The 27,320-nt window shown below is 52.6% G+C and overlaps 9 protein-coding genes across 9 annotated transcripts; 3 read left to right on the plus strand and 6 right to left on the minus strand.

The window, feature by feature from the left end:
- Positions 1-84: 84 nt before the first annotated feature.
- On the minus strand, positions 85-2,003 carry BO88DRAFT_406923 (uncharacterized protein). The gene has a single exon (XM_025707284.1). It carries the CDS (start codon positions 1,873-1,875, stop codon positions 175-177), a length of 1,701 nt encoding a protein of 566 aa, XP_025560247.1. The 5' UTR covers positions 1,876-2,003; the 3' UTR covers positions 85-174.
- A 110-nt stretch (positions 2,004-2,113) lies between these two features.
- Positions 2,114-5,851, minus strand: BO88DRAFT_119278 (putative polarized growth protein (Boi2)). The gene is made up of 3 exons (XM_025701332.1): positions 5,403-5,851; positions 5,163-5,306; positions 2,114-5,087 (listed from the first exon to the last, which is right to left on the minus strand). The coding sequence occupies exons 1-3, from the start codon at positions 5,458-5,460 to the stop codon at positions 2,302-2,304; spliced, it is 2,988 nt and encodes a 995-aa protein (XP_025560248.1). The 5' UTR covers positions 5,461-5,851; the 3' UTR covers positions 2,114-2,301.
- A 2,785-nt stretch (positions 5,852-8,636) lies between these two features.
- Positions 8,637-12,342, plus strand: BO88DRAFT_406926 (MIZ zinc finger domain protein). The gene has a single exon (XM_025707285.1). It carries the CDS (start codon positions 8,691-8,693, stop codon positions 11,898-11,900), a length of 3,210 nt encoding a protein of 1,069 aa, XP_025560249.1. The 5' UTR covers positions 8,637-8,690; the 3' UTR covers positions 11,901-12,342.
- Positions 12,343-12,833: 491 nt separating this feature from the next.
- BO88DRAFT_370596 (DUF5102 domain-containing protein) lies at positions 12,834-14,873 on the minus strand. The gene is made up of 4 exons (XM_025704181.1): positions 14,660-14,873; positions 13,997-14,599; positions 13,723-13,952; positions 12,834-13,664 (listed from the first exon to the last, which is right to left on the minus strand). The coding sequence occupies exons 1-4, from the start codon at positions 14,748-14,750 to the stop codon at positions 12,942-12,944; spliced, it is 1,647 nt and encodes a 548-aa protein (XP_025560250.1). The 5' UTR covers positions 14,751-14,873; the 3' UTR covers positions 12,834-12,941.
- A 271-nt stretch (positions 14,874-15,144) lies between these two features.
- BO88DRAFT_406928 (putative nucleoporin Nsp1) lies at positions 15,145-17,743 on the plus strand. The gene is made up of 4 exons (XM_025707286.1): positions 15,145-15,184; positions 15,267-17,059; positions 17,123-17,246; positions 17,316-17,743. Exons 2-4 carry the CDS (start codon positions 15,306-15,308, stop codon positions 17,520-17,522), a joined length of 2,085 nt encoding a protein of 694 aa, XP_025560251.1. The 5' UTR covers positions 15,145-15,184; positions 15,267-15,305; the 3' UTR covers positions 17,523-17,743.
- Positions 17,744-18,152: 409 nt separating this feature from the next.
- Positions 18,153-18,721, minus strand: BO88DRAFT_456305 (uncharacterized protein; the record flags this gene model as incomplete). Its single annotated transcript, XM_025710917.1, has 4 exons — positions 18,153-18,192; positions 18,267-18,332; positions 18,410-18,475; positions 18,588-18,721. The coding sequence occupies 4 exons, from the start codon at positions 18,719-18,721 to the stop codon at positions 18,153-18,155; spliced, it is 306 nt and encodes a 101-aa protein (XP_025560252.1).
- A 2,542-nt stretch (positions 18,722-21,263) lies between these two features.
- Positions 21,264-22,772, plus strand: artA (14-3-3 adaptor artA; the record flags this gene model as incomplete). The annotated part of the gene is made up of 5 exons (XM_025711624.1): positions 21,264-21,780; positions 21,864-22,170; positions 22,251-22,492; positions 22,548-22,618; positions 22,671-22,772. Exons 1-5 carry the CDS (start codon positions 21,720-21,722, stop codon positions 22,770-22,772), a joined length of 783 nt encoding a protein of 260 aa, XP_025560253.1. The 5' UTR covers positions 21,264-21,719.
- A 3,146-nt stretch (positions 22,773-25,918) lies between these two features.
- On the minus strand, positions 25,919-26,339 carry BO88DRAFT_119696 (uncharacterized protein). The gene has a single exon (XM_025701334.1). It carries the CDS (start codon positions 26,235-26,237, stop codon positions 26,010-26,012), a length of 228 nt encoding a protein of 75 aa, XP_025560254.1. The 5' UTR covers positions 26,238-26,339; the 3' UTR covers positions 25,919-26,009.
- On the minus strand, positions 26,340-27,168 carry BO88DRAFT_119695 (short coiled-coil protein). The gene is made up of 2 exons (XM_025701333.1): positions 26,732-27,168; positions 26,340-26,629 (listed from the first exon to the last, which is right to left on the minus strand). The coding sequence occupies exons 1-2, from the start codon at positions 27,052-27,054 to the stop codon at positions 26,443-26,445; spliced, it is 510 nt and encodes a 169-aa protein (XP_025560255.1). The 5' UTR covers positions 27,055-27,168; the 3' UTR covers positions 26,340-26,442.
- Between the last annotated feature and the right edge of the window lie 152 nt (positions 27,169-27,320).

Genomic DNA, 27,320 nt, shown 5'->3' on the forward strand with positions numbered 1-27,320 from the left:
AAAAATGAAAAGGATTCATAAAAAATTTAAACCTGTCCACCTTTTTCTCTCTTATTTGATTCATGATGTAATTGTAGATTGTATGTCTTTATGATATGAATTGATTGATTGATTGGTTGATCGGATGATCTATACTATAGGTTCAGTGTTACTATAAACTAGTATGTATGTAAGTTATTGCTTTTTGATCTTCTTATCATCCGCCCTGGTATCCTTCCCAGCAGAGACACCAGCACCAGTTCCAATGATACTCGATCCGATATACAGTGCCACCAATGCCAAAGTAATCACATCGATTACATGCACCGCCCACCAAAGATGCTGCACGCCTGCGGCGCACATCTGGATCTCGTACTTCCACTCCGTACCGGTGAACCACACCGACAGAAGTCCGGCGTAGCCTCCGTATTCTCCCATCATGGAACGCATAGTCACTTCCCGGATGGCGGGGACGCCTAGGTCCCCTTCTCTCGTGATGCCGTGCTGATAGCGCAGGGCATCCCATTCCCAGCCAGGTGCATCACCATCCTCTTCATCATTATCACCATCTACCTCAGCAACAGTGCGATTCACAAAATGCACCACGTCACAGCCCGTATGATCATGGCCCGTAAGAATAAGGCCCTTCCTCCCCCACCCATTTCCGGGGACGGTGTCGTCCCCACTCATCCCGAAAATGCCCTCGAGGACGGCATTAGCGCTGGCGTACTGGCTCAGGTGGTTCTGTTCTTTGAGGCCGCCGGCGTAGAAACGCGGGTTGCCGGCAGCGTCGCCCTTGGAGTCGTCGTCATCGTGGAAGGCGAAGAAGGGGGCGTCGGTGCAGATTCCTTCTTTCTTGTGGAGGGGGAGGTGCGTTAGGAGGAGAGTGAAGGTTTGCCCGCGCGGAGATGAAGTGACGGATGGGCTTCGCTCTTCTAGTAGACTGTTTAGGTATTCGTATGTGGCTGATTGGACTTCAGAGCTCAGGGCGGGGGTATCTAGAACGAGGCTGTTCAGGTTGACGAGGTGGATTGTTGGAACTGTTTCCTCTCCCTCTTTGCCTTTTTCATAAGAAGGTAAGGTGAATTTGACATCCCAATCTCCCCTTCCAAACACCCTCTCGAACCTTTCAATTCTTGAGGGACTCGCATCCCCCGCATACCCGACATCGTGGTTCCCCACGACGTTCACAACCCTCCTCTGCCACTCCCCATTATCAGTTCCCAGCACCTCCGTCCCCATTTCCCCGGTAATCTCATCATCCACCCGCACACCACCACGGAACACCCGTTCCCAGTATCTCCGACCACGTTCGTCAAATTCCCCGTCACTCACCCATTGGCTCCCCACGAGATCTCCCAGCACGGTGACATGCGACGGTGCACTCCACCAGTGCATCGTGCGGTAGATATGCGCCAGGTAGTAGTCATTTCCGAGAAGGTCAAGGCGTTTGCGCGCGGCGCGAAATGCGCGGGGGAGGTCGGTAGAAACGAGGGAGCGGAGGACGGAGCGGAGGGTGTATAGGGCGGCGGATGGTGGTTTTGTGCGGAGTGTAGAGGACAGGTCGGCGTAGTAGTTGGAGAGTTTGGCGGGGAGTTGATCGTGGGGTTTGGGGAGGGAGGTGTCGCCTTCTAGTTGGGGGTCGGCGAGAACGAGGAGGCGGAAGATGGGTGAGGTCGCAGATGAAGGAGGAGACGGGGAGAGGTGGTGGCGGAGGGTGGAGAGGAAGGATGGTGAGAGGTGTGGAATCGAGAGATGAGAGGAAGTAGGGTCCTCTGGCAGAGGGAATGCGCAGCCATGGAAGACGGGGTAAAGATAAAGATAGACAGTGCTGGTCAGGGCCAGCGGGAGAAGGATGGCCAGCGCGTGGCGGAGGAGAAAACGGAGGAGGGACATGGGGAGAACCGCATCGATGAAGAAAAGGAGTGACTGGAATAGGGATAAAAGAAAGAAAGAATAGAATAGAATAGAAAGAAACCAAGGAGAGTAAACGGGGTTGAACGCGCTCAATCAAGCCATCATCGTGTGGATTGTAAGAAGTAGAAGAAGAAGCGAGGATGAAACGGCGGTGATCAGTGACGCGGCCCGCCGATCCCCGTCGCTTATACTGCTTAGAGAATATAATGATAAAGACTTCACATTCAACATTCACATCCATATTACATCCTACATAGTAGACAGACAGACAAATAGGTAGACTCATTCACATATGAAAACATTCAAGCGGGGTATATCACATAAAACGCCAACCAGGCTGCGGTAAAAAGCAATACATCACACATATAAGCAAATCAATCAATCAATCAATCAATCCTCCATGAATTACTGCGAGTTCCGCTGCGACCCAGGAACTGACACCTCGTCCATCGCGACCGGACTCGCCGATCGATGCTCCTCCGCGTCCACATATACCGGCTCTGTCTCCGGATCCATGGACACGCCCTGGATTAACAGCCCTTGGCGGTCTTGCTCCAGATCCGTCAAGCCGTCCTGTGCCTCCGTCTCTGTCTCTGGAGGAGCCACATCCGCTGTATTAGGCGACCCAGTCATTAGCGCTGGAGGACGCTGGTTCATCAGCCGCGCCTCCTTGAGACTGATCGTACGCTGCTTGTTCGTTGTCTCCACCGGCAGCGCCATGTCCCGCTCAATCGTCGCCTTCATCAACGCCGCCATCCACAGTCGACCCTCCTGCACGTTGTCCACTTGGAAGTAATGGATCGCTGGCTTAGTAAACTGAACAGTCCGTGATGTCCCTGACTTTGGCGGCACGAGCTTGAAGAAGAACGGCCCTTCACCGGCTCCCTTGGTCGCCCGAAGGGCCTCTGCTGCAGCCTTATCGGACGAAGCTCCATCCCCCTGGCTCAATTGACTGGCCGGAGTCGGCGATGCGGTCGATCCCGTGATGGTGGCATGGAGGGCCACAATGGGATCATTGTCTGCGCGCAACACTCGATGAGCAGTAATGTCAATTAAGCCACGCTCCTCCGTGTCCTGTTCCGAATAGTAGTACGACAGACGCCGCCCCCGCAGGACAAACAGACGGGGTTTCCACGTCGTCATCAGGTTGGAAGACCGCTTCTTCATCCACCCGAAGTAATCGCATCCCACCATCTGCTCCTGTGGCGACTTCTTCTCCAGCCCGCGGATATACGCGCTCGTGTCTTTCTTGGACTTGACACCCGCCTTGACGGACGGCCGGGATCGAGGCCACAGGCCACCCTCGGCGGTCTTATTTGACCCATCGGTGCTGTGTCGCTCCGAGCTCTTGGACGTCGAAGGGGTGGTCGACCCGGTCCGCGCCGACGGATCATTGTCCCGAACGGGAGAGGCCGGCGGCGGCGTTGACGTATCGATTCCCTTCGGCGCCACGTCAGACGAAGCACGAATTCCCATGGCACGCCGGAATTTCGGTCCCGCACCCTTGAGCTGAGGCAAGGGTACCCCGGACGAGCGCGAGGAGTCGCTGTCGGACTTGCCAAACAGCGGACCAAACAAGCCTAACGCACCGCTGGGCCGATCCTCCACTGCGGAAGCGGGCGCTGACTGCTGTCCTCGGCGGTCAACGATGCGAGTGCTCAGACTGCGAAGACGGCCCTTGGGCACCGGGCTGGTGTGCGATTTGGCCGGAGGGTTCATCTGCTTGACAGACTCCCGAATCGAGTCCATGCTGCCGATGCGGGAATGGCGCTTGCCAACGCGGAGCTGGTCATTCGCCATGTTGGATGCCCGAGAGTCCGCACTGCCCGCAGCAGATTGACGTTTCTGTAGGCGCCGGTTTTTGCGCATGTCTCCCTCGGGCCCCGAGAAGTAGCCCCGATCCAATTCGTCGGTGACGGAGACAGCTGGATCAGACCCATTCGAGTTGGAGGGGCGGTGACTCAACTGGGAAAAGAAACCCATGTCCTGCGGGTGAGACGTGCCGGCTGCAGTTCCAGGGCGAGGAGGCAGCCGCTGAGCGCCGCTGGCCAAAGTCCAGCCGCGATCGAACGAACTGCGCTTGCCGATGCCTGGCGACCCTTCTAGAGCACCCGAGTACCGGTTCGTCGTGTCGATGGACGAGTGGCGTCGAGAGTGGTTGATTTCGCGGATGGAAGCAGCCGACGGTCGGCGAGAATGGCTCACGTAGTTGGGTGTCTGCGGCGTGATCGGCGAGCTGGTGTTGCTCTGCATACTGCTGCTGACCAGGCGGGGGTGCTGGGTGCCGCTCGACCCTCGCAGCGTCGGGATCCTGGGCAGGAGCGGGCCGGTATGGCTGGCGCGACTGAGTGTCCGTTCCTCTGGAGGAGCGGGAACAGCAGCCACTGAACCGCGAGGGTGGTGTTGAGACGAGGAGTTGACGCCCTTAATTTCGTCCTGGAATGCTCGGATTTTGTGCCAGGTCTTCAGACGCCGCCCCATGACGCCAAAATCAAACTCCTTCATGAAGATGAAGTCCTGGTTCATGTCCAGTAACACATCGCCCGTGATCTCCTGATCCTCAAAGATGCCGCAGTGCTTGTCCTCGATACCCCATTGCCGCAACTGCTTGGCCGTTTCTGCAGGCGTCCACTGCCGGACCTGCTCTTCACGCGGCTGGTTCTCTTCTTCCTCATCGGTTTCGTGCCCATTGATGTAAGACATCCGGTGCTCGAAGTGGCTACTGTACTCGCTGGCCGAGTCGTTCATGTGCTTGGATTCCTGACCAGCCACACTATGGCGCGGCGTGCTCAGATCGGTGATGTGCTCGTCGATCACGCTAAGCGTCTCGTTCATGACGGGGCTGTCCTGGCCATTGGCATGGTGGCCGTCCATGGTCTGACGAATTGACTGTTGGATATCGATGCTCATAGTGGAGGTTGGTAGAGGAGAGGAACTGGAGCGGTTCTGCTGTTTCGGAGAAAGCGCTGGGGCAACGGGACCCCCTTGCAATTCTGGAGCCCGCAGGTCCGAGGCACTGGTATGGCGAGAAACATGCGGGGTGGACTCGCCGCTCTGGGGAAATGAGAAGGAGTCTGTGGCTTCCAACTGGCTCGATTCGGAATCCGTCCCGGCCTCTGAGGCCAGTGCGGTCATGCCTTCGGCATCTAGCCGCTGTCTGGTGGGAATCCTCGGGGCAGTAGTGGTGTAAACTGGAACAGGAAAAGGAGTTTCCAGTCAGTCAGTCACATGCGGTCGTGCGGATTATAAGCGCTCAAGTTTCATACCTCCTGGAAAAAGACCAGTTGAGCCCGAATTCAAATCCTTGCCTAGATACCACCCATCTCCAAACCCATCATCCAGCTCCACGAGCTCAATTTTCTCTCCGCGGCGCAGGGTGAGTTCATCAGGGCCACGCGCATCGAAATCATCTGGCACAAATGGTTAGCAAACCAACCCGAATAAAGATAGACAGGGCGGGGGTCGCACACAGCGACCGAGGTAGGGAGCAAGAAATTGCTACTTACGAACGACGAGAAGCAGGTCGCCAGGCGTTACCCCACGAGGAGGCGTCGTGAGAGCCATTGTGTACCCTCAGGTAGTGGTCGAGGATCGCGAGAAAGTGGAAGCGAGGATGTGACGGAAGGGGGGAATGACGAAAGGGAGACCGGTTAAAGCGCCCAAGTGGGGGGAAGCAAGCAAGAGAGCGACAACACAGATGGGAGGGGAGGAATTGCGCCGGACATGGGGCAAGCCGCCCTCCCGGGTAATTTAAAAAAGCAGAATTGGGGACGAAGATGAATGAATGAGAGGCGATCCAAGTCCAGAGAATGGAGGTTGGGTCAGAGGAATGTGACTAGAGAAAGTTAAAGATTGACGGGGGAAGGGCGGAAAGGAATCTGGCACGCGGCGAAGCGAAGATGGAGTAAGGTAGATGAGGAAGAACAGGTAATGGGGTTCCGGGTTTTTTAAACTAATCGATGGAAGTGGAAGGAGGAGAAGTAGATAGTGGGTGGATAGTGGATGATAGTGGATAGTAGGAGGAGGAGGTTTATGTTGAACAAAGCTTCCGTCGACGAGGGTTCGAAGGATTAATTAAATGGAGATGGCCAGAGCTTCTTCGGTGAGAATTGATGCAGTGCTGCGAAGCAGGCTTTGGCAGGGCGGTTCGCGGTCTGACGTGTAGACGACGACGACGAAGACGAAGGCCGAGGAAAGGGAGAGAGGGAGTACAGAAGAGTACTAAGTAGCTGTAGCGAGGATGGACAACCGCAGCAGGTGAAGCCGATAATAAGACAGCGACGATCCCCGCCGGTCTGAACTGCAACCCGCAAAGCAAATCAGATCACGGCCGCAGACTTGCAGGCGCTAACAAAGGCGGCTAGTTTTTGGGGTGGATCGGGTTGGAAAGGTTGATGTATCCGAGAGAGGGAGAAAGAGAGGATAGGAGATAGATAGATGTGAAATTGTGTAAGAAAAAGAAAAAGGGAAAAAGAGTTCAGAGTATGAGTGAAGGGAAAGGGAGAGGAAGAGAGAGAAAAGTCTCGATGCAAAGTAAACCATGGAAGCGGGGGATACGGACAACCAAATAAATATCAAATCGTTACCGGTTTGGGCAGAACCAGAACCAAAAACATTATTGTTATATTATGGACTACTAAACGACCACCACCACCACCACCACCACCACTACTACTACTACTACTATCTACTTACCACTAACAAATCAGCCTGTCTTTTCGAATTTATGAGCAGCATCATCCTTTCCTCCCATCAGGCACCACATTCATTTCACTGGCACTCACCACAGACCAAGAAGTATGAAACAGACTATGAGTGGCATGTGCTGACTTGTTCGCTGTCTTGACTGGAGCCAACGGATTCATTCCGACAACTGGCAGCCCCTTCATCCGGAGAGAAAGTGAGGCCATTGCCCGGTCAGGTTGAGTTTCGCCTTATTGACGGGCTACTTGCCAGCTACTCCTACTTCCTATGGTGTCTACTATGAACTCTTGGGTCACTGCTAAGTAGACCCTTCTTGCTTCTTGCTCCTCCCAACTAGTATGGAGTACTACTACTAGTCTAGTTGGGAGACGATGGGTCTCAAAGGCACCGATTCTCTCTCTCTCTCCCTCTCACTGCCTCTCCCTCCCCTCTCTTGATTCATCTACTTACTAACTTACTAATTACTACCTCTGCCCAGGAATAAGAAAAGAAAAGAAAAAGAAAAACACACTACCCACCGAGCGAACATGTTTTAGTTCCCATGGCCTCCCCTGCAGGATCGACATTCCAATGCTCGGATCAGTCACGCATCCGGATGGCCAACGAGTCGATGCATCGCATTCAGCGCCAGTCCATTGCCTATTTATAAATAAACAGGCGGACAGGTCGATCGCAGGAATCCTATCTTTTCGCGGTCTGATGTATTTCTCTACTACATCTTTGTACGACATTCTATACTACGGAGTACTCGTCAGTACAATAGACTAGTCAATACACTCTCTCCACCTGATTCGGATCAGGAATGACTCTTCTCTTCCAGTTCCATACGTCAATCCATGATTCGATGGCATGCTGGCCTGCATGGCTACTGCTGCTGCTGCTGCCCTAAAACCAGAGGCCAGATCACGCTCCTACTATCCCCCAAACCTTGCTAAATCACACTCACTCACAGTCCCTCTTGCCCTCGGCATTCACCCATGCATTCATGTCCATATTCATGCTCATTCGTGCTCATACCTGCATCCGTAAGCCAAGCTGGATTCCGGGATCTCCCATCATCGCATCATCAACCATGCACTGGGATAACCTTGCTTGTTGAATTGTCATTCGCCCCCCTCGTACTTTGTTCCGCGATTACTTCCAATCGCTTCCCATCGATCTGTATACTTTCTCATCACCATAGCCATAGGTAAATCTATCACTACTTTAATTTAAGTGGGAATTTTTCCCCTTCACCCCTCCACCCATCTCAAAAGTATACGGGTAGATCGCGTTGCCGTACTTTTGTTCCCAACTAAAATCCCATGCAGTTATTGCAGTAAGTACGGTAGAGTTTTATCGTATTCACTGCTTTGTATACATCTATCTATATCTCCACTGTACATCCACATATTTTCTCTCCCCGAGGCATTCTCCCCGACTCAGCGGCATCTTCTTCCCAAGTCAAGTGGAATCCCTTCCTAGTCGATGCTGGCTGGCGCGCCTATTCGGAGAAGAGGAGGTTCTTCGAGACGCTTCCTTTGCATTATCGGCGCCAGGACATTTCCATTCCTTTTTAGCTTTTCCTCTCTCAACCAGTCCTCCACCCCACAAATTACCTTTCCATCCTGCTCTCTTCCCCGGAAAATGCCAGGATGATTCCGCCCGGTAATCGCCGCGGCGATCCCGCGAATCTTGGCTTCAAATCAAGCAATTCAACTGCCCATTTATTTCTAGGAGGCGTGCAACGATCCTGGATGCGTGGTGGTGCAGCAGCAGCTGCTGCTGCTGCCACTGATCCTCAATCTCCCCATCTCTCTTCCACCACCTCGACATCCCCTTCAAGTGCGTCTACGACCGATTCAGCTGCTAGTACTGCGAGTGTTGCGACAAAGGGTACGGCTTCTACGGCAGCGTCGGCTGCTTCGGGGCCCCCAGTTGGGAGTCCACGGCAGACGCGTCGGCGGGAAACGCCTCCTCGTGAGCCGCCCGTCGGCCTCACTACTACTGCTACTACTACGGCCACCTCCACCTTCACCTCCACCGCCGCCTCATCTTCGCCCTCCTCCTCCACCATCACTTCCTCCGCCCCTCTTCCTCCCCTCCGTCCGATGGCTCAACCTGACCCTCTTCAGGCCATCTCGGGGTCAGACGGGAGGAATGAGAAGGAAGCTCAGCCTAGTAATCGCGGTGCCCCAATCCTACCCCCGCTTCGCAGCATCACCACCGCCATCTCCTCTTCGACTCCGTTAAACTCAGCGACGCCGACCCCCGTGACTGCTCTCCCCCCGCGGACTTTTCAACCGAACGCGCTTCCGTCCCCCGATCCCACCCTTCCACGTTCGCATGCCAGCCCAGTCAGTGCCATTGATCGCCATGGAGGACCGATTGGACCGGTTGGACTTGGTTCCTCCCTAGCAACTCTGCCTTCCCCTCCGACGGGAGATACCCCGCCAGTGTCTATCAATCGGCCACAGGAACCACTGTCTGGAGGACTGCCGACACCTGCAACAGTAGCCAATACCGTCATTCTGCCGGACCCGGTTCAAGGGGGCACTGTCACGCTCAGAGATCAATCGCAAACAGCTGGCAATACCGAATTGCGACCACAACTGCCTGGACCTGGCGATCCTTCGGCGCGTCCTCAAACGGGCTCCTGGATAGGCATACCAGCATCACACCTGTCTCAGGATTTCCAGCAACCGCCTGTCATACGACCGGTTCCTATGCTGCCTATAGACCGGACGCTGTGCAAACAGTGGCTGGAGAAGCTGGAAGCTTTTGCGGCTGAAGCGACTCGCAACAAGATAATCTCTGAGGTCATTGAGTCGCCGCGGGTTCGCCTGCTGCAGAGCGCCCTCTTGGACAATGACCCCGTCTACCTGGCTTTGCACCAGATGTATTGCATGGCATCTTACTCTCCCTCAGAACTGCGCACATTGCCAGGCTTTGGTCCAGAGCAGGAGAGAGGATTTGCCGTGGTCAAGCAGCTTCTGGTGGATAACCGCCGACTTTCCGGAGATTTTCTGCTGTTCTGTGTGAATTTCCCGGAACCAATGCAACAGCTGCTAGCCCTTCCCTGGTGGCGGGATGCCTTAGCACAGGTCATGAATTCTTTGGTCCTCCTCTCTCAAAGATGGGACACTTTTGAGCAGATTACGCGCAGGCGTGGTCTGCCGCCATTGATCGAGGAAATCATAATGACTTTCGACATCCGATCACATGTCACGCAGTACAACATCTTCCTGGCACTGTATCGTCGACTTCCTCTGCAGAACGGAGAGCACAAGCTCTTTGACATCTTCAATCGAGACGCCAAATACACAGACGAGCGTTTGGACTCTCCCAAGCCAGTGTCGGCAATGCGCGCCAAAAAGGAGAGAGACATCATTCTCTCCATGTATCACAAAGAACTCACATCCACTCCCCAGGCAACCACTGCAAATCAGCCTCACATTCACTCGCAACCGGTGGGGTCCCCCCGAGGCGCACCCCCTCACCTCCCTCAGCATCCAACATCAGCTGTGCCCGGATATGAGCCGAGGAGGAGCTCTCACGTTCCGATGCCTGGAAACGGACCTGTTCCTGCTCCAATGGCATATCCCTCGCAGACATACAACCCGCATTCGCCTCGTATGGTTCAGATGCCTCACCACCATCAACTATATCACCACCATAATCCTCCTTCGATGAGTTACTCGCCGCAGGTGGTGCCTTCGCAAGCGCAAAACATTCACCCGAGTCCCGTAAATACTCGTCCGCAAGGCCCAGTTCCCCCACAAACAATGTTACTTCCCTCGCAAGTAGCGTCGCCACACCCTACCAGCGCCAGCGTACCAACAGTAGTAGTCCCCTCAACAGCGGCTACTCCTGGCCTTTCCCCTCTTTCGCATGCCCCTGCTTCCGCTCCTACTCTCGCCTCGCCTCCTACACCAGCTTCGGTCTCGGCTTCGGCTTCGGCCCCGGCTCCGGCCCCTACACAACGACGACGTGGCCGCCCCTCACGCTCCGCGCAGGCGAACAACCAGACCCCGACGCAGTACAGGCTGATGCCGCAGGCAAGCTTGCCGAACCAGGGGGCCCCTCTTCCCTCTCCTTCGTCAACGGTCACTCCGCTTTTGCCTCCGCCAGGTCCACTTCCGTCGCCAAACCCACGACCTCATTCGCTGCGGGACGGACTGCATCAGGCCCATCTGCGTGGTCCTGTCAATCGGCTTGTCACTCACACTCCTGCCGGCCCGCAAGAGACCCCGCTCTATCAATACTTTGACTCCTTCGCCGCCAAACCAACTCCGCTGGGCCAGGGCCAGTGGGATTGCCGCTTCGACTGGACGTTCAATCTGACCAAGTCAGACGTGGAGCGACTTGCGAAGATCGACCAACACGGTGGTAAACTGCAAGCGACCCGTTTCATGACGAACGGCCAGCGAATTTTCCGCCTGCGATGTATTCGAATTAACCCGTCAGCAAAAACTATAGACGACCACATCTGGTGCACTACAGAGACATGCTGGCCCAGCGTGGTGTACATCTTCGTCAACGAGGTGGAACTTTTCGCCCGGCGTCGTCAGCACAATGGCAAAGATATACCCCTTGAAATTACGGAGCAACTGCGCGAGGGTCCCAATACGGTCTCCATGCACTTCCTTCGCAGCCCGGCCGAGATGAGGGATCATCTATATGCTGCGGCCGTCGAGATTCTCAATATCTCTGACCTGGTGTCGGCCTTGGACGCGGCGCAGATCCTTCCTGCGTCGGAATCTCTGCAGCAAATTCAAAAGCGGCTCTCACCCAATCCCGATGATGAAGTCAGCATTGTGAGTGAAGACTTGGTCATTGATCTCGTCGACCCCTTCACTGCCCGCGTCTTCAACCGGCCTGTCCGCGGTCGCTTGTGCACCCATCAAGAATGCTTCGATCATGAGACCTACATCACCACCCGTGCTTTGAAGTCAGGGCGACGTACCCTCCGAGAAGACTGGAAATGCCCTATCTGCAAACAAGACGCGCGCCCTCAGATGCTCTTGGTTGATGGGTTCCTCTTCAATATTCGTGAAGAATTGTCCCATACGGACCGGCTAGAGAATGCACGCTCTATTCGTGTCAAAAGGGATGGATCGTGGACAGTGAAGTCAGACACTGGTTCATCCACAGAACGGACCTCCGCGAGTGCCGCCACTCCAACGTCTATGCCCCCAAAGCGTAAATCCAGTGATTCAGCGGCGTCTACATCTCCCGCGTCACAAAGGCCCAAATGCGAGCCCACAACATCCGACACTCTCATCCGATTTTCCGAACCAAAGGTGATCGCATTGGATTAACCTGCGCCTGCATGCTTGTCTTCTATGTGATTCTATGGCGGAAAACAAAATTGCCCTTTTCTCCGTGCCAAATTGATACCAGCATCATTCCTTTCTTCCTACTTTTTCTTTTCTTTTTTTTTTTCTTCTCACGGTTCTTTGCCATTCCCTTAGCCAACTGCTGTTGATTTTTCTTTCTCCACGACGCTACTTCCTAGCGTTAAGTCCTGTATGAGATACCCAATTTTTTCTTTTGCACGATTTGTACCTAGATAGTTTCCGGTCTTCGTCTTCAAAACCTCTTTGCTTGACTTTTCTGATTTCTTTCAACAAGTTGTCATGCCATGGGAGGTTTGATCTAGGGCGTTTGTTTGTACCTAGAGGCGGGGACCCGGTGTCTTGTTGTTTCTAATTTCCCTTCTTCTTGTGGATACTACTTTTCAAAAGCAATTCGGAAACCGATGCTGGTTGTCGATGATTTCAATTTTCGGATTCTTAAACAGTAACAGAAATCGTAGATGGTAAGAAGCTGTCTAGACGGAGCTACTAGTATATCACACCACCATCTGGTACGACTTGGTAGTATATATAGTTTACTGGTATCGTACTATCAGCCAAGTCGATAAGTAATAGTCTGATGGTAACCTACTAGTACTTATAGTCCTGCCTTGCTTCATGTTCCGGTAACACCGATACGAGCAACCATACACACAGGAGATATATGTTACCAGTAATGAGTACTTATGGCTGTGTCTGCAAAGGGACCGGACCATTGATAGCACCACTGTGACAGCAGAATAAATAAGTATACTAGAGACTATATTACTGACTTGACCGCTGACTACCTGCTATCTATCCACAAGTGCGAGCAAAACTACTAACACATGAGGATGCAGTCCATATATTGATACTGCAGTATTTTTTAGAGATAGGTGGTGAAAGTAACATATGTATAATCATTAAATTAATAGTCATATTTATAATCGATCTATCAACATCTCATCACAAGACATCACATCACATCACATCGCACAATCATCAAGTCACAGATGAGGACAACACTCACTTCCGAACTCGTCTCGCATGACTAACCAAATTCTCTATCACGCCTTCAAACGCCTCCTTTTCACTGACGAGTCCGTCCAAGCGCTTCAACCAGTACTCTAGTACCGAACTTGCGCGTAACGTTGCTGACTCGAGTTCCTGCACATGTCCGCGGAGTTCTCCGTCCGTTAGGCCGTCCAGAGCTGCATCGGTGGTTGCGCACAGGCGGTGTACGGCCGGGAGATCCAGTTCAGGTGGCGGGGAGGGTTCTCGTCGGCGAGAGGTTCGGGTTCGAGATTGCTGGTTGGGGCCTGGGCTACCGGGGCCACTTTGTGTGCTGTCGCGCTTGGCTGCTAGGCTTTGGGAGCGGGAGTGTGCGGTTGGTGGGGTGGATGAGCGACGTGTGTCGTCGAGGTTGACGGAGGGGAGGATGAGTTTCTTTTGCTTGGAGGCTGGGAGAATCTCGTCGAGGTCGACGGGCACGCCAAGTGAGACAAGGAAGAGTCGCCGGATGCGGGATTTCACCCAGTTTTGGGGCTGAAGTGGGGGAGGGGCCACTAGCTGAGACCAGAGGGAGAGGGAGCGTTCGGTGCTGAAGATGGCGGTGGGGTTGGGGATCGGGTCGAGGGGCTGCAGGCTGACGGTGTCTTTGGTGCTGGGGAAGAGGCGGTCGAGGGGGTCGGAGAGGGTGGTGTGAAGGTCTGCAAGGGAGGGAATGGCGTCAAGGTCGAGGAGGGGGGGCTGGAAACAAAGTTTAGCATTTCTTGCGTTAGAGGTTTATACTAGAGGGCGTGCGCACGACTGAAGGAGGCGTGGGAGGCTGCGAGGGTTGTATCTCTGCTGGTTCGTCCTCGACAGCCTCCATGGGCTCTTGGAAGCCATCGTCGAAGTCGTCAAAGTCTCCAAAGTCGTCGTCTTCTTGCTCCTCGGCGAAATCGTCAAATTCATCCGCACCGGTCGCGTCAACGGCTGCGGCGTCGTCTACTGACGATTCTCGGCGGGTGTGACTTCGATGGCTTGCAGGCGAATCTGAATTGGTCAATCGTCCCTGAAACTTCATGTCGTAATTTAACCGAAATCCGGCTTACCTGGTGCATCGGGAACGGTCTCGGTGTGGTCTGGCTCCGGATCAATCGGCTTTGGCTGGTGAGCAACAGGACCTTCTTCTTCGACATCGTCCTCGTTGGATTCCACGCGGGAGAGCAGCGTCTCCGGAACAGGGGTGTCGGCCGCACTGGCCTCGAAGGACCCCGGTATAGGGGACGGTTCATCTGAATCTGAATCCGACGCCTTCTTCACTACATCGGGCACTGCATCTGCTTTTCTTTTCTCATACGCTGGGGTGCCGGGGATATCGCCATGACTGGGTTGGTCTAAGTCGACTTTCTCAACCACTGTCCGGGGAATTGTCGTCGGAGTTACAGGCCGTTCGCCGCTCGCTGAAGCGCTTCTGCTGCGTGAGCCCTCCGGAATAACTTCAATCTGGTCGGGAACGGCATCCTGGTCCCTGATTTCATACGCAGCGGTTCCAGGAACCTCCCCATGCGAGGGTTCCTCGTCGACCTTCTCCACACGGGTTAAGGGGATAGGGGAAGCGCGGCCGGACGGCGGGTGGGATTCAGGGCGTTGGTGCCCCTCGCTGGCGTCTGAGAAGTGTTCGTCGTCACTGTTCGTAGCTGTAGATGAGATGTTAATTCCGAGCCAATGGATTCCCAATGCTAGACTGTGCTGCTTACTGGAATCCTGAGCCCCCGGGTCTTCCAACTCCACGCTCTTCCTCGGGGGCTCCAAGTATGGACTGGACGGACGGGAAATCCGTTCGGACATCAGGAGCAATCAATATTGGAAAATTGTATATCATGCAGACAAGGACGCAGAGGCTCGTGTAAGAGTCTGAGCCCGAAAAGCCAGGGGAGAATGGATATGAAACGGGGGGACGATGCTGTCCTTCTGATCGTCGGGTTCGATGTGAGTCTCGAACGTGGCCTGAGGCACCCAGAGGCTCAGGCGACATCATCCGAGGCAGTAAGGCACCAAGGCAGCAGGTAGTCTGTCATGGTGTATTGAATGCCTGAGGCATAATACTAGCCGCCAGCCGCGACAAGCGCGGCCCAGCAAAGAAGATCAATCGACCTCCAATTCATAGTTCAAGACATCCACTGTCGATTGCTTTGCCTGTGTTTGGACGAGCACGGTGCGACCTTTACGCTCAGCCCGAATTGACTTTTCTGTCTCCATAGGGCATCTTATCTCCGGGCGCAGTAAGTGTTGGTTCGCTTTCACCTTCAGCTCATCTCGAAACCCGTCCCGACTGACTGTTTTGTCTTTTTTTCCCACCTCCAGGGCAGCCCTGTTAATCCCCGTTGTTATCCACCCAACACCATGTCCAACCTCTTTTCTTTCGACTCGGCCACTGGCGGCGCGAACAAGGGAGGTCTTTTTGGATCTGGTGCTACGAACACTGGCTCAAGCGCTGGCTCGGGCACACTCTTTGGAAATGTAGGAGCTCCGACGAGCGGCACTTCTTCGCCTTCTTTGTTCGGAGGCGCAGCTGGCAGTGGAACTGGAACAGGCACTGGTACTTCGTCGCCTTTCAGTTTTGGAGCTCAGAGCAAGCCGGGAGCCACTGGCCAGACACCGTTGTTCGGCAACGCATCACAAACTCCCAACAAGTCGACCGAAGCTGGTAGCTCGGGGCAGACAGCTACAAGCGGACTCTTTGGAAATGCCGCAAAGCCTGCAGGGGGTCTCTTTGGCAACGCTACTTCTACACCCGGTCAAACAGGAGGTTCTTTGTTCGGCAATGCCTCGTCCACAACGCCCGCTGGTCCTCCTCCGCAGGGCGCAACTGGCCAGACGCAGACGCTCTTTGGACAGGCAGCACAAAAGCCTGGCGGTCTCTTCGGAAACGCGACCTCGACTACCTCCACCACCTCATCGGCTGCCCCGTCGTCTACTACCGCTACAGCCCCCGCTACCACTACCCCGTCGCTGTTCGGAAACGCCAACACAAACACCACAACTTCTACCTCCAACACTACGCAACAGCCATCAACTGGGGGTCTTTTCGGTGGGGCGAATACAGCGCAGAAGCCTCTCTTTGGCACAAATCCGGCGCCTTCGACGGGAAACAGCCTCTTCGGAAACGCCAAACCGGCCGCAACAGGCACCAATGACAGCACTCCAAACACCCTCTTTGGAAAGGCACCGGGGGCGCCATCAACGACGACGACCCCCGCCGCAGGAGGAGGAGCTGGTGCGCAGACATCTTCTCTCTTCAAGGCCCCATCATCTGGAGCTGATGCCACCAAGCCAGTCTTCCCCTCACTGGGAACTCCCTCCTCAACCCCTCAAACCTCTACGACTCCAGCTGCCTCGTCCGCTGCGCCACAGACTTCCTCTCTCTTCCCAGCCCTAGGTGGAGCGTCCTCGTCGGCGACTCCATCATCCACACCCGCTCCCTCTGGAGGCTTGTTTGGCGGTGCTCTCGGTGGCGCTAAGTCCACAGCAACAACCGCACCGGCCACTACAGCCACCGCAGCTCCTGCGACACAACCTGCGGCAGCCACCGGCGGCCTCTTCGGTAAGCCCGCGGAGACCACCCCGTCCACACAGCCAGCCAGCACTGCTGCCGGAGCCACTTCTGCCACGACGGCCGGCGACAAGCCCACCCTGACCGCTACCTCGGGCGCCACTTCTTCAGCGACCACCGGCACAGCAGGCGCAACCGGCACAACCACCGCCGCGGGCGGAATCGGCCTTGGTGCCTCCACCGCTGGCCCTACCCCCCCTGCGCAGTCCCGCCTGAAGAACAAGACCATGGACGAGATCATCACCCGGTGGGCGACAGATCTGACAAAGTACCAGAAGGACTTCCGCGAGCAAGCAGAGAAGGTAGCAGAATGGGATCGGATGCTGGTTGAGAACGGCACCAAGGTGCAGAAACTGTACGGCAGCACGGTTGACGCCGAGCGTGCGACCCAGGAAGTAGAGCGCCAGCTGGCGTCCGTCGAAGGCCAGCAGGAAGAGCTTAGCTCCTGGCTCGACCGGTACGAGCGTGAAGTGGACGAGATGATTTCGAAGCAAGTTGGACCGGGCGAGACCCTCCAGGGACCTGACCAGGAGCGTGAACGGACGTACGTTACTAATAACCCTTCTTCTCTTCTACCTTTGCTATGGTGCTAACAGCATGAAAATAGATACAAAATGGCCGAGAAGCTCTCCGAGCGTCTGGATGAAATGGGCAAGGATCTGACCAGCATGATTGAAGAAGTCAACGGCGCATCCTCGACTCTCAGCAAGACGAACAAGGCTGACGAGCCGGTACGTATCCTATCCCCTTCTCCCCAAGATTCTTAATGCTTGTGCTAATTTATGGATGATGAAATATAGATCTCGCAAATCGTCCGCATCCTCAACTCCCACCTTGCGCAACTGCAAGTCATCGACCAAGGCACCAGCGAGCTCCAGGCCAAGGTCGACGCCGCACAGAAGGCCGGTCAGTCCCTCTCTTCGCGGTTCGGGTATGGTCTGGGTAGCTCTACTATGGGCGGTAGTGCGGCGGATGATTTCTATCGCTCTTATATGGGACGTCGGTAGTTAATTAGCTTGAAAGTTAGGAGAGGATGTGGATTGGGTTTCTGTAAACAACGGTTACGGGATGGTTTTTCTTTATTAACTAGGATTGGTTGTTAGTTTCTATTTTACGTCTTATTCTTTTTCTACCATTGCTGCTGTTGTTGTGGTTTCATGCTGCTGTTGCTGTTGTGCTGCTGGTGGAGGAGTCTTGCAATGCAATGCAATCAATACAATGAAATGAAATGAAATGAAATGAAATGAAATGAAATGGAATGGGAATAATGATAATCGCCATGAATGTGTGTTTGTGTCTGTTTGTAGATATTCCGGCTATGCTATGTATTGTCTTGTACAGTGTATAGAGGAGAGATTACATGTTTTGTGTATGTAGGTAGGTAGGTAGGTAGGTAGACACATATCATGTTATGTCATCATATCAAAAAGACATAGGTTATGTATTCACGCTGGTGATGATCTGTCTGGTTGATCGACTCGATTCGATTCAAATTCGCTCGGTATTCCGATAATAGTATAGTAGAGTAGAGTAGCATAGATAGGTATGTGTAGGTAGGTAGGTAGGTATGGTAGCAAATCATCACATCATCCATATGATAGGAACAACAAGAAAAGAAGGAGAAAGAGATTAGTTATCTAGTTCTGCTCGCCGCCCTGGTTCTTGGTGAACTCGTCACTATAAATATAATTGTTAGCTAGCTATCCACTCAGGCACATGACCATATGGTAGTAGATGGACAGTAAACGTACATGTGCTTGTCCAGCTCATCGAGGTGCTTGCGCTGCTCAGTGAGCTTGGCCTTCAGGGCACGGAGCCTATACATCACGGACCATCATGTTAGCTTCAGCTTCTTTGGAAGGGGAGGGGTAGGGATAGGGATAGGTATACGCACTTCTCCATCTCCTTCTCGCGAACATACAAGTTCTCCTGGGCGGCTTCGCGCTTGGTGAACGAGTCACTGTTTCGATCAAGTTAGTGTTAGGTACTGGTGATGATGATGATGATGTCATATGCTTCTACTGCATAGAACAGTAGGTACTGATGACAGTATGTAGAGGGTATTAACGTACGCATGCTGAGAGCCGCCCGGCCGGGGAGCACCAGTATCGCCAGCACCCATTCTGGGAGCGAGAGCAGAGAAGGAACGAGTAGTGGTGGTGGTGAGGAGGCGGGTAGAGGACTTGGTGATGGATTGGCGGAGCATGGTTATGGTTGTGGTTTTGCTTTTGCGGTGATGGATGGATGGAAGATAAGGTAGGAGGTAAGTTATGGATGAAAGGTCAGGTGGTTGTCAGATTCGTTGGATGGATGGATGGAAGGTTCAATGAGGAGAGAGAGAGAGAGAGTAGTAAGACTGTCAGGTACTTAAGAGTAAGTGTTTAATGCAACCGGGTTGGCAGGCTATGATTACCTAAGGTGTCGAGACCGGGAGCGGATGACGTCGTTGTTGGTTGCCGGGTGGGATCATGGAGGGATCATGTGATGTGGTGAGGTGAGTCAGCGGGTGGTCTGGTCAGGTGAGTGTCAAGTGACGGATGGGGATGGGATGGTAGCCTAATTTGGTAGGATTACAATTATTATTACTAGTATGGGGGCGGTGTTGGGATGTTGAGATGGAGACGGACTTGGAAGTTACGCGCATTATCATGGATCCTTCCATGGTATGGTTATTTTATTACTTCTTTACTCTGTCTTTTAGTCTAAGTTGTGTATCCAGTTACAATGAGAGTTGCCTCTTCATCTATCTATCTTCTGACGATGCCAGGCAAAGGGAGCATTCCTCTAAAGCGCGAATCCCTGAATGACGATGATATGCGGATTATAGGATCGCCTCCTAATGAATAGTTCAGCGCCATCATCACACAGTAATATTCCCCGAAGTTCCAGAAGCAATCCCTTGACCCATTTCAATCAATTCGTCAATCAATAATCACCAATTTAGACTCCTTGAACTAGATAGATAATATACTAAGTAGACAGATAGACTGGTCCCGAGCGCCGTCCGACGGTTAGCAACTTATCGTCTTTGATTGACCCTCTTTTCCCCCTTCCAATAATGATCCGCTGCCAATCCATCTGGTTCGGCGACGGTCTGGGATCTCAGTGGTGGGCGGGACGATTGGCGGAGGTGAAATAGGGATGACGCTGGGAGGGCCCACCGAACCACACAAAGCCAGACCCGACAGGATGAGGAGAGATGAGAAGAAGAGATGGGCGTCAAGACTTAGACACTCAGGAGACCAATCTCATTCTTGGGGTTGATTAGATGGATGGATGGAGTTGATGGTCTACCACTGATACCATTGTCTGTAACGAGGATCTTCTTTTGCTGTCTACCGTACATTCCCAAGGTATGCCATTGGATAGGGTGGCATCATAGAAGACAGCCATGATGTGCAAGTTTCTGGGATAGGCAGCGTCAGTGTACGTCGCTCACAGACAAGGCAGGCCAGAAGAATGACCGCCGGGGATTCTTTCGGATTCTCTGCGTCTCTACCCCGTGAAAGGTTGTCTGTCTGGTCTCCCTCCAGTGCCTCCACCCCCCGTCACAAGAGGAGGAAACCCACTGGAGAGGGTCAATAATTCCTGTGATTGATTTCTTGGTATTATTAGTAGCAATAATCGTTCAGTAGTAGAATAAGTAAGTCGGGGCCGGGATCGGGGAAAAGATTGGTGTGTGTGTAAGACCGACTCCATCATGGGCTGGCCATTTGGGTTACTTGACTTTAGGGGGAAGTAGTAGTGAGAGAAAGTATGGGGACATTCATAGTATGATGATTAGTTGTAGGGAGGACTGAATTGGAGAGAGATGATGATGATGCTTTGCCATGAGAATTCCTGGCCAGTAAGTAGTGACCGCCAACTCTGGCTGTCAGTCAGTCAGTCTCCTTTCTGGCCGAGTCTCCCACCCCCTTCCGGCAGGCCAATTCAATTCCCATTTTCCCTCTCTCCCTCCCCCTTCCCTTCTCTTCCTTCTCCTCCTTCTCTCTCTCTTTCTTCCCCTCTTTCCCGCCTAACTAACTTCCCTAACTACTACTGCTGCTAATCCTGCAACTTTCTCTCTCCATCCTCTCTCTCTCTCTTTCTCCTACTACTTTACTGCCACGGTCATTCTGACTAACTTAACTCTCGTCCTTTCTCTCTCCTCTTGGTCCGTACTTTACCCTTTTCCACTCCAAAAGCCATTTTCCCTTTCCATCTGCATCCACATCCACACTCCCCCCCCCCTCCCCCTGCTTAAGTCATACTCCCACCCCCCCATTCCTTAAATTAAAAAAGGAAAACAAAAAGACCAGGACTCGACCAGCCCAAATCTTCCCTCCCCAATTTTGCTCCTCCATTCAACTCTACTTTCCTTCAATTCCCTTCTAACCTCTCTCTCATTTCTTCCTTGTCAGACTATAGAATACATCTTTTCCTATCTGTTGCTTCATCTCAGGTAAGCCTTTCTCTTCATTTCCCTTGCCGTGTCCTTTCCCCCTCTCTTCCGCGTACCAGACAATCCCAATGCCCATCCCCCTCCATCATCGTCATCCGCCGCTTCCCCTCCTTTTCTGGCCGCGATCCCGATCGCAAAATGGCGGGGTGTTGGCGGCTGGAGGCTCTGCATGTTCAGGACTTTATCCCGGACATGGGTACGCGCGCTGAATGGCCGAGTCTGGTTGGGAAGGTTGAGAGGGTGTGAGGAGGGATCCTCCTCGTTCCCTTTCCCCCTCCATAACCGCCCGTCTAGACTGCGCTCTGGGAACGCAACGCAGGCAGGCTGTCCACGGCTAGCTGAGTGGAGGATCCGGCTGAATCACCACCCGCTGTTACCAAGCCTCCCCCGATCGTCGCAATGCATCCTGGTCTTGGGGGGTGCGTAATGATTAGGGGTCGTGATGGCTGGGAATTTCGACTTGTTTTTCCTTCTTCCTTCAACGGCCCTCATGATGCTGGGAGACCTGATACGTATGACGGGGATTTCCCGGCAAACCAGGGAAAGGAGGGGAGGCGTTATCGCTTCCGTGTTCCTTGCACCACTTGACTTCACAGCCTCACTTTTGCCCTGTGACTGCCTCCTGCCCCTCGCTTCTCTGCACTATCGATTCTGGTCTACTGTGGCGCTTCCTCCCCAGTCGCCCGCACTCTATATCCGGAAATCTATTTATTCGCAATCTCGCCCACTAACATCTCTTCTCTCATTCAGATAATCTTTCACAATGGGTCACGAAGATGCTGTCTACCTCGCCAAGCTCGCCGAGCAGGCTGAGCGCTACGAAGGTGCGTCATTGTCCCTCTCTCCAACCGCCCACTTCGCGGCTACGAGACTCGTCTCATACTAACATGGCCGCCCTGTTCCACAGAGATGGTCGAGAACATGAAGGTCGTTGCCTCCGCCGATGTAGAGCTCACCGTCGAGGAGCGGAATCTCCTGTCTGTCGCCTACAAGAACGTCATCGGTGCCCGCCGTGCGTCCTGGAGAATCGTCACCTCCATCGAACAAAAAGAAGAGTCCAAGGGCAACGAGTCCCAGGTCTCCCTCATCAAGGAGTACCGTCAGAAGATCGAGGCTGAGCTGGCCAAGATCTGCGATGATATCCTCGAGGTTCTCGACAAGCACCTGATCCCCTCTGCCCAGAGCGGCGAGTCCAAGGTCTTCTACCACAAGATGTGCGTTGCGACCCACGCTATTCCCACTCTCGATGCGATCGCGATCCATGACTGACGTGTTTTTTTGCCCCGTCTATTAGGAAGGGTGACTACCACCGTTACCTTGCCGAGTTCGCCGTTGGCGACCGCCGCAAGGGCGCCGCCGATGCTTCCCTCGAGGCCTACAAGGCCGCCACTGAGGTTGCCCAGACCGACCTTGCTCCCACCCACCCCATCCGTCTCGGTCTCGCCCTGAACTTCTCCGTCTTCTACTACGAGATCCTCAACTCCCCCGACCAGGCTTGCCATCTGGCCAAGCTTGCTTTCGACGATGCCATTGCTGGTACGTGTGGACGCTGCTGCTTGACTGTCGAACCGGAGGCTAACAGACATTGCAGAGCTCGACACCCTGAGCGAGGAGAGCTACAAGGACTCCACCCTGATCATGCAGCTCCTCAGAGACAACCTGGTAAGTTGATGCGGTCGCACTCGTGTTTTTGAAACATGCTAACACTCGGTAGACTCTGTGGACCTCGTCCGAGGCCGAGCCCGCCGCCGAGGCGAGCGCCCCCGCCGAGAAGAAGGATGAGGCCCCCGCTGAGGGCGAGAAGCCCGCCGAGTAAATTCATTAAAGATGACAAAGGACTCGCGTCCGGACTTGGATAGGGTCGGCCGGCCGACAATCTGGATCTTAGACTCAGAAGGCCTGGGGTAGGAAGAGGATGATGAAGCCATTGCGCGCTTTGGGGTTCGTTCTATCCGGCGAGCCCGGAAGGGATGGGGCTTTGTCGGCCATTCACTGGCTGATAGGCCATGAACTTTGGAGTCATGCATTGGATCTCTCGTCGCCTTCTTCGTCCCTGCTGGCCTTTTGGTGGCTTCATTTGATGCCGTCAGTGGTCTCGGTCTGGTCTCTATGTCCTCGGATTGTCGCGGGCTTCTTTTTATATCTTTATGATTTCGATTTTTGCCTATTGTCGCAATTCCCCCCCAAAGAATACCTTTCCTTGCCATCCACCCGCACTTCCACCCTAGTCAGTTCCCACCAGGACGTTGACTCTTGCTTCCCGAACTCTCTTGGTTTTACCCACCTTGTGCCACGTACGGCGTTTGTTTGTCGCCTTAGCTGAGTTTAGATCTAAAGCCCGGCAGTGGCTAAAGAAATTTGAAATTTATGATCAAACATGACAATTCGTAGAATTTCTCACATACAGAAAGAGAAGAGAGAATGGAAGTATGAACCAAAGAGCGAACCAAATCCCGAACCGAACCCATTCTATGAATAACCGACATGCATGCATACTTCCATCCCTCGCGGATACTCCGGACTCCCCTTCCGGGAGGACTGTATGATATTTCTGTATTGCATACAACGCACATGCATACATGCATACCATCCCATCCAACCAACTTTTTATCCCTCGATCAAAAGTACAATGCAGTATGCACGCAGCATTGTAGAGTTTTTCCATCCCCCCTTTGTTTGACTTCAATGAGGCTAGTAGTTTAGTAAGTAGGGTTAGAGCTATGTATAGATCACAACCCATTTTCAATTTTGTGTTTGGAAAAAGTGAAAAGTACTATGTACATACATGCATGTAAGGACTACTACTACTACTACTACTACTACTACTACTACTACTGGAAAGTTGTACTAATTGGTACAAATAGATTTACGTATGCATCTTGGGAGTTTAAGTACGGAGTACTGGGTTAGTTTAGTTACTTGATCGGATGTTGAGGGTTGATGATGATGATGATGAAGCAAGCTACTGCTGCAAACTAGTAGTACTTATAGTAGGTGGGTTGTTATGGATGTTAGTGATTGACTGACTGACTGACTTCAAAACTTGTAACCTGATCAAGTTCATGGATCATTAGCAGAAGTAGTAACAGTAGAACATGAGCATCATGATTTACTATTTACTCAGGAAGAAAACTAGTTACCACAGTAGTTAAAAGGATTAGGTAGTGTTGATATTCATCCATCTACTTTGAACATACTTAGGCTTTCTTTATCTGCAAGCAAGGATGGCCGGATTTCTTCTATGACTTTACTTACGTACTCGACCAGACTAAGACAACTTACTACACATGGCTTGATTGAAAAAACAAAAAGTCGTAGAGAGTATTCCATTTTCTCTATTCGAGGAAGTTGAAATTACTTGTTTGAGATTAGAATCTAATTATTTAACTAGTAAGTATACATTCTATTTGGATATCATACTACTTCCTTACTAGACAACAGTTCAACGGTGAAATTCAGACTAAACTATGAAGTTAAGTTCATGCTGCAGATAGATAGAATATCAAGATCAGTACTTAATTGGTGTTATTCCTGCGTAGAAGAAGATGATGTGTGTACCCTAACCACCAAACCAATAATCGACTGACCTCACCAAGTAAGAGAGGTAAACTACCAACCCCAAGCTTAACTAATATCATTTCAAAAGATCCTAACTCAAGACATCACCTACACATCCCCACACATCCTCAACAGGGACTCAAAGTACAAAGTAAAAGTACGATAATAGTAGTGCACAATCCACTTCCCCCCACCACCACCTATCTAGTCTATAGTCTAATACAATATACCCCGAAGTACTCCGTAGACCCTAACTAACTACTCCGTACTTTCTCCAATTATTCCCACTAAGGAAATACGTACGTGAGTGGATAGGCATAAGAAGACTCCTCAAAGCCGAGTGAAGAAAGACTGGGGCGGGGGGGGGGGGGGAGGGCTGCAAACGTACGATCGACCGACCGAATTCAGTATATGTTGACGATGATGGGCGGTGATGGATGTGAAGAATTAGTGGACAGGTATGAAACGGGGTAATCTTGGTCAATTTCTGGGTGTTCTGGTTTGATGAAAGGACTTCCGTGTGGGTTGTTGTCCCCCCATTGACGTGTCGAGCTGTCAACTAGACTAGGAAAATGCGGTGTGATCACTTGGTACTTCGTAGGTATGCATATACTGTACAAAGTACGGAATACTGGTTGTCGCAATACATACACATCGGTTACAACTACAATCTATTCTGGAGGACTCGGTTTTGTCAATTTGTTTCTCATTTAATGTATCAACCGCTCGCTTCTGGGTATGTAAGCAAATGTCTTCAGAGCCAAACGAAAATCAAACCAAGTCGAATCTGAATCGTCAGTCCGGGACGATTCCAATATACATGTCGATGGGCAAGGAGGCGGTGGGGGATGGGGTGGGAAGAGATTGGGGAAAAGGGATGAGGAGGAGAGGCGGCGATGAAACAGGATGGGGAGAGGATGAGGATGATGTAAACCACATGAAGATTGGCTGCTCCGTGAAAATGCTTTCCCGCCTTTTTGCAGACCTTTGCAAACAAATGCGCCCAGTGCGGTTCCAAATGTCAGAAAGTGATGAAATGAACACAACAAGTCTAAATAACGGTTCCCAGTCAAGTGTCCCAACGCCGCGCGTGCTATGCCAATACACAAAGCCTCCGGTATGATATGACAGATAGGAAAGTAAGAATAGAGGGATCAAAAGAAAAAGAAAAAAAGGAGAAAAAAAGGTAAAAAACAGAATATGAACAGAAGAAGAAAGGTAAGACCAGAGCACAAAAAGAGTATGTCTGAGTCGTGCACCGGATCGCTGCCAAGACGGTAGGCGTCGATCAAATTCCCTGGTAACCCCCGGCATGTGTGGATGATGTCACGACCGCAGCAGCTTCTGCGAACCCTCAAACCACACGCGGAGCGCATTGACGTGGGTGGCCATTGGTGAAGAACATCCAGCGTCGTCAGCAGATTACGGGTAGCAATTTGGAGGTGAAGGTATGGGGCTGTTCATCGTGATCAACCGCCATGTCCCAGTTGCACGATCAGGTCCGTCCAGTAGAGTGAAGAAACGAATCGAAGTAAGGGATCCATTTGCGAAGTTCACACCTCGGGGCTTCAGCGTTGCACAAGGTTCCACCTGATGAAGCCGCAGATGTCATTTCGGCATCCCAGACACGAAGCAGTAAGTCCAAGCGGATCTTCGCGCGCATGTATCGTGTCGTATTGCTGCTCAAGTATGCGCGGCAGCCAAGAGCGTCCCATTCCGACATATGTGAGACACCTGCAGTATGTAGCGAAGAAGTGTGGCATTCACCCAAGGTCGAGGATTCATGAGGTGAATGAGAGACGTCAAGGTCATCGCATAGAAGGTTTGAGGTTTCGTAAATTTGATCTTATCGTTCGCTTTCTCCAGGGCAGCGAATTCCCGACCGCTTATCTGTATCGAATAGCCGGGATGATGATGCGGCGTCGGAGCTATTTCTGCGACTTTTTGACCTTGGTGCTACTCCTTGTCATTTCGCTCTTGGTCATGTTGCGGGTTAATCCACCAATGTAGTCTTGAAGGAATCGGTTCTCGCTTTCGAGCTTATCATGGTCGGATTTGACGGCTTCGATACGTTCGGCAAGCGCCTGAAGGGAGGACTGGAGGGCCTTGGCTTGTCTGCCGAGAACACGTAACACATTAGCATCGCTTCTTTCCCCCTTTCTGGTCTCTAGCGTCACTTGGCCAGAGGTTTCGGGGAATTGTCATTCGACTACTCACTCTTGTAGTGTCTGCCTGGCTTCCTTGCCCAGTCGCTCCAAATCAGCCGAGTTGCGTCGAGGACTCATAGCGCGCGCGTCGTCAGGGGGGAATTCCTCTTCTTCGATTTCGATTTCAGGATGATCCCGTGGAACTAGTATTGAGGCACTCGGTTTCCGACTGGCCATACGAGGTCTCTCGGAGCGTCCTCTACGTTCGGTTTCGGCGTCGGAGATGGAGGATGATGATGATGAGAGAGAAGACATGTGTGAACGACCGTTGTCGTTGGGCTGGGGCAGGGTTGGCACAGGAGAAGAACCGTGCACATCTGATGTTGACGCCATGGTTTTTTCAGACTCTGGTGGTGGCGCCGGTGGTTGAATTAAAGAGTTTCTGTGGTTGACGGTGGCTTGGAAGCGAATAAGAAAAAGTCTCGGGGCGGTCGCTGAGGCAGGCTTTCCACGGTCGAGGGGTAACGGAATAGAACTACTCCCGCAAAGAAACGATTTCCAACACAGCAATTGAATATCTTCTTCACAGCTGGGCTGTGACTACCTCTAGCGATGACTTCAGATGGGAAGATCTGCGTTGTCGCTGGAGGTAGCTGGTG

This window comes from Aspergillus vadensis (assembly GCF_003184925.1).
Source record: "Aspergillus vadensis CBS 113365 unplaced genomic scaffold BO88scaffold_21, whole genome shotgun sequence".
Lineage (NCBI taxonomy): Eukaryota > Fungi > Ascomycota > Eurotiomycetes > Eurotiales > Aspergillaceae > Aspergillus > Aspergillus vadensis.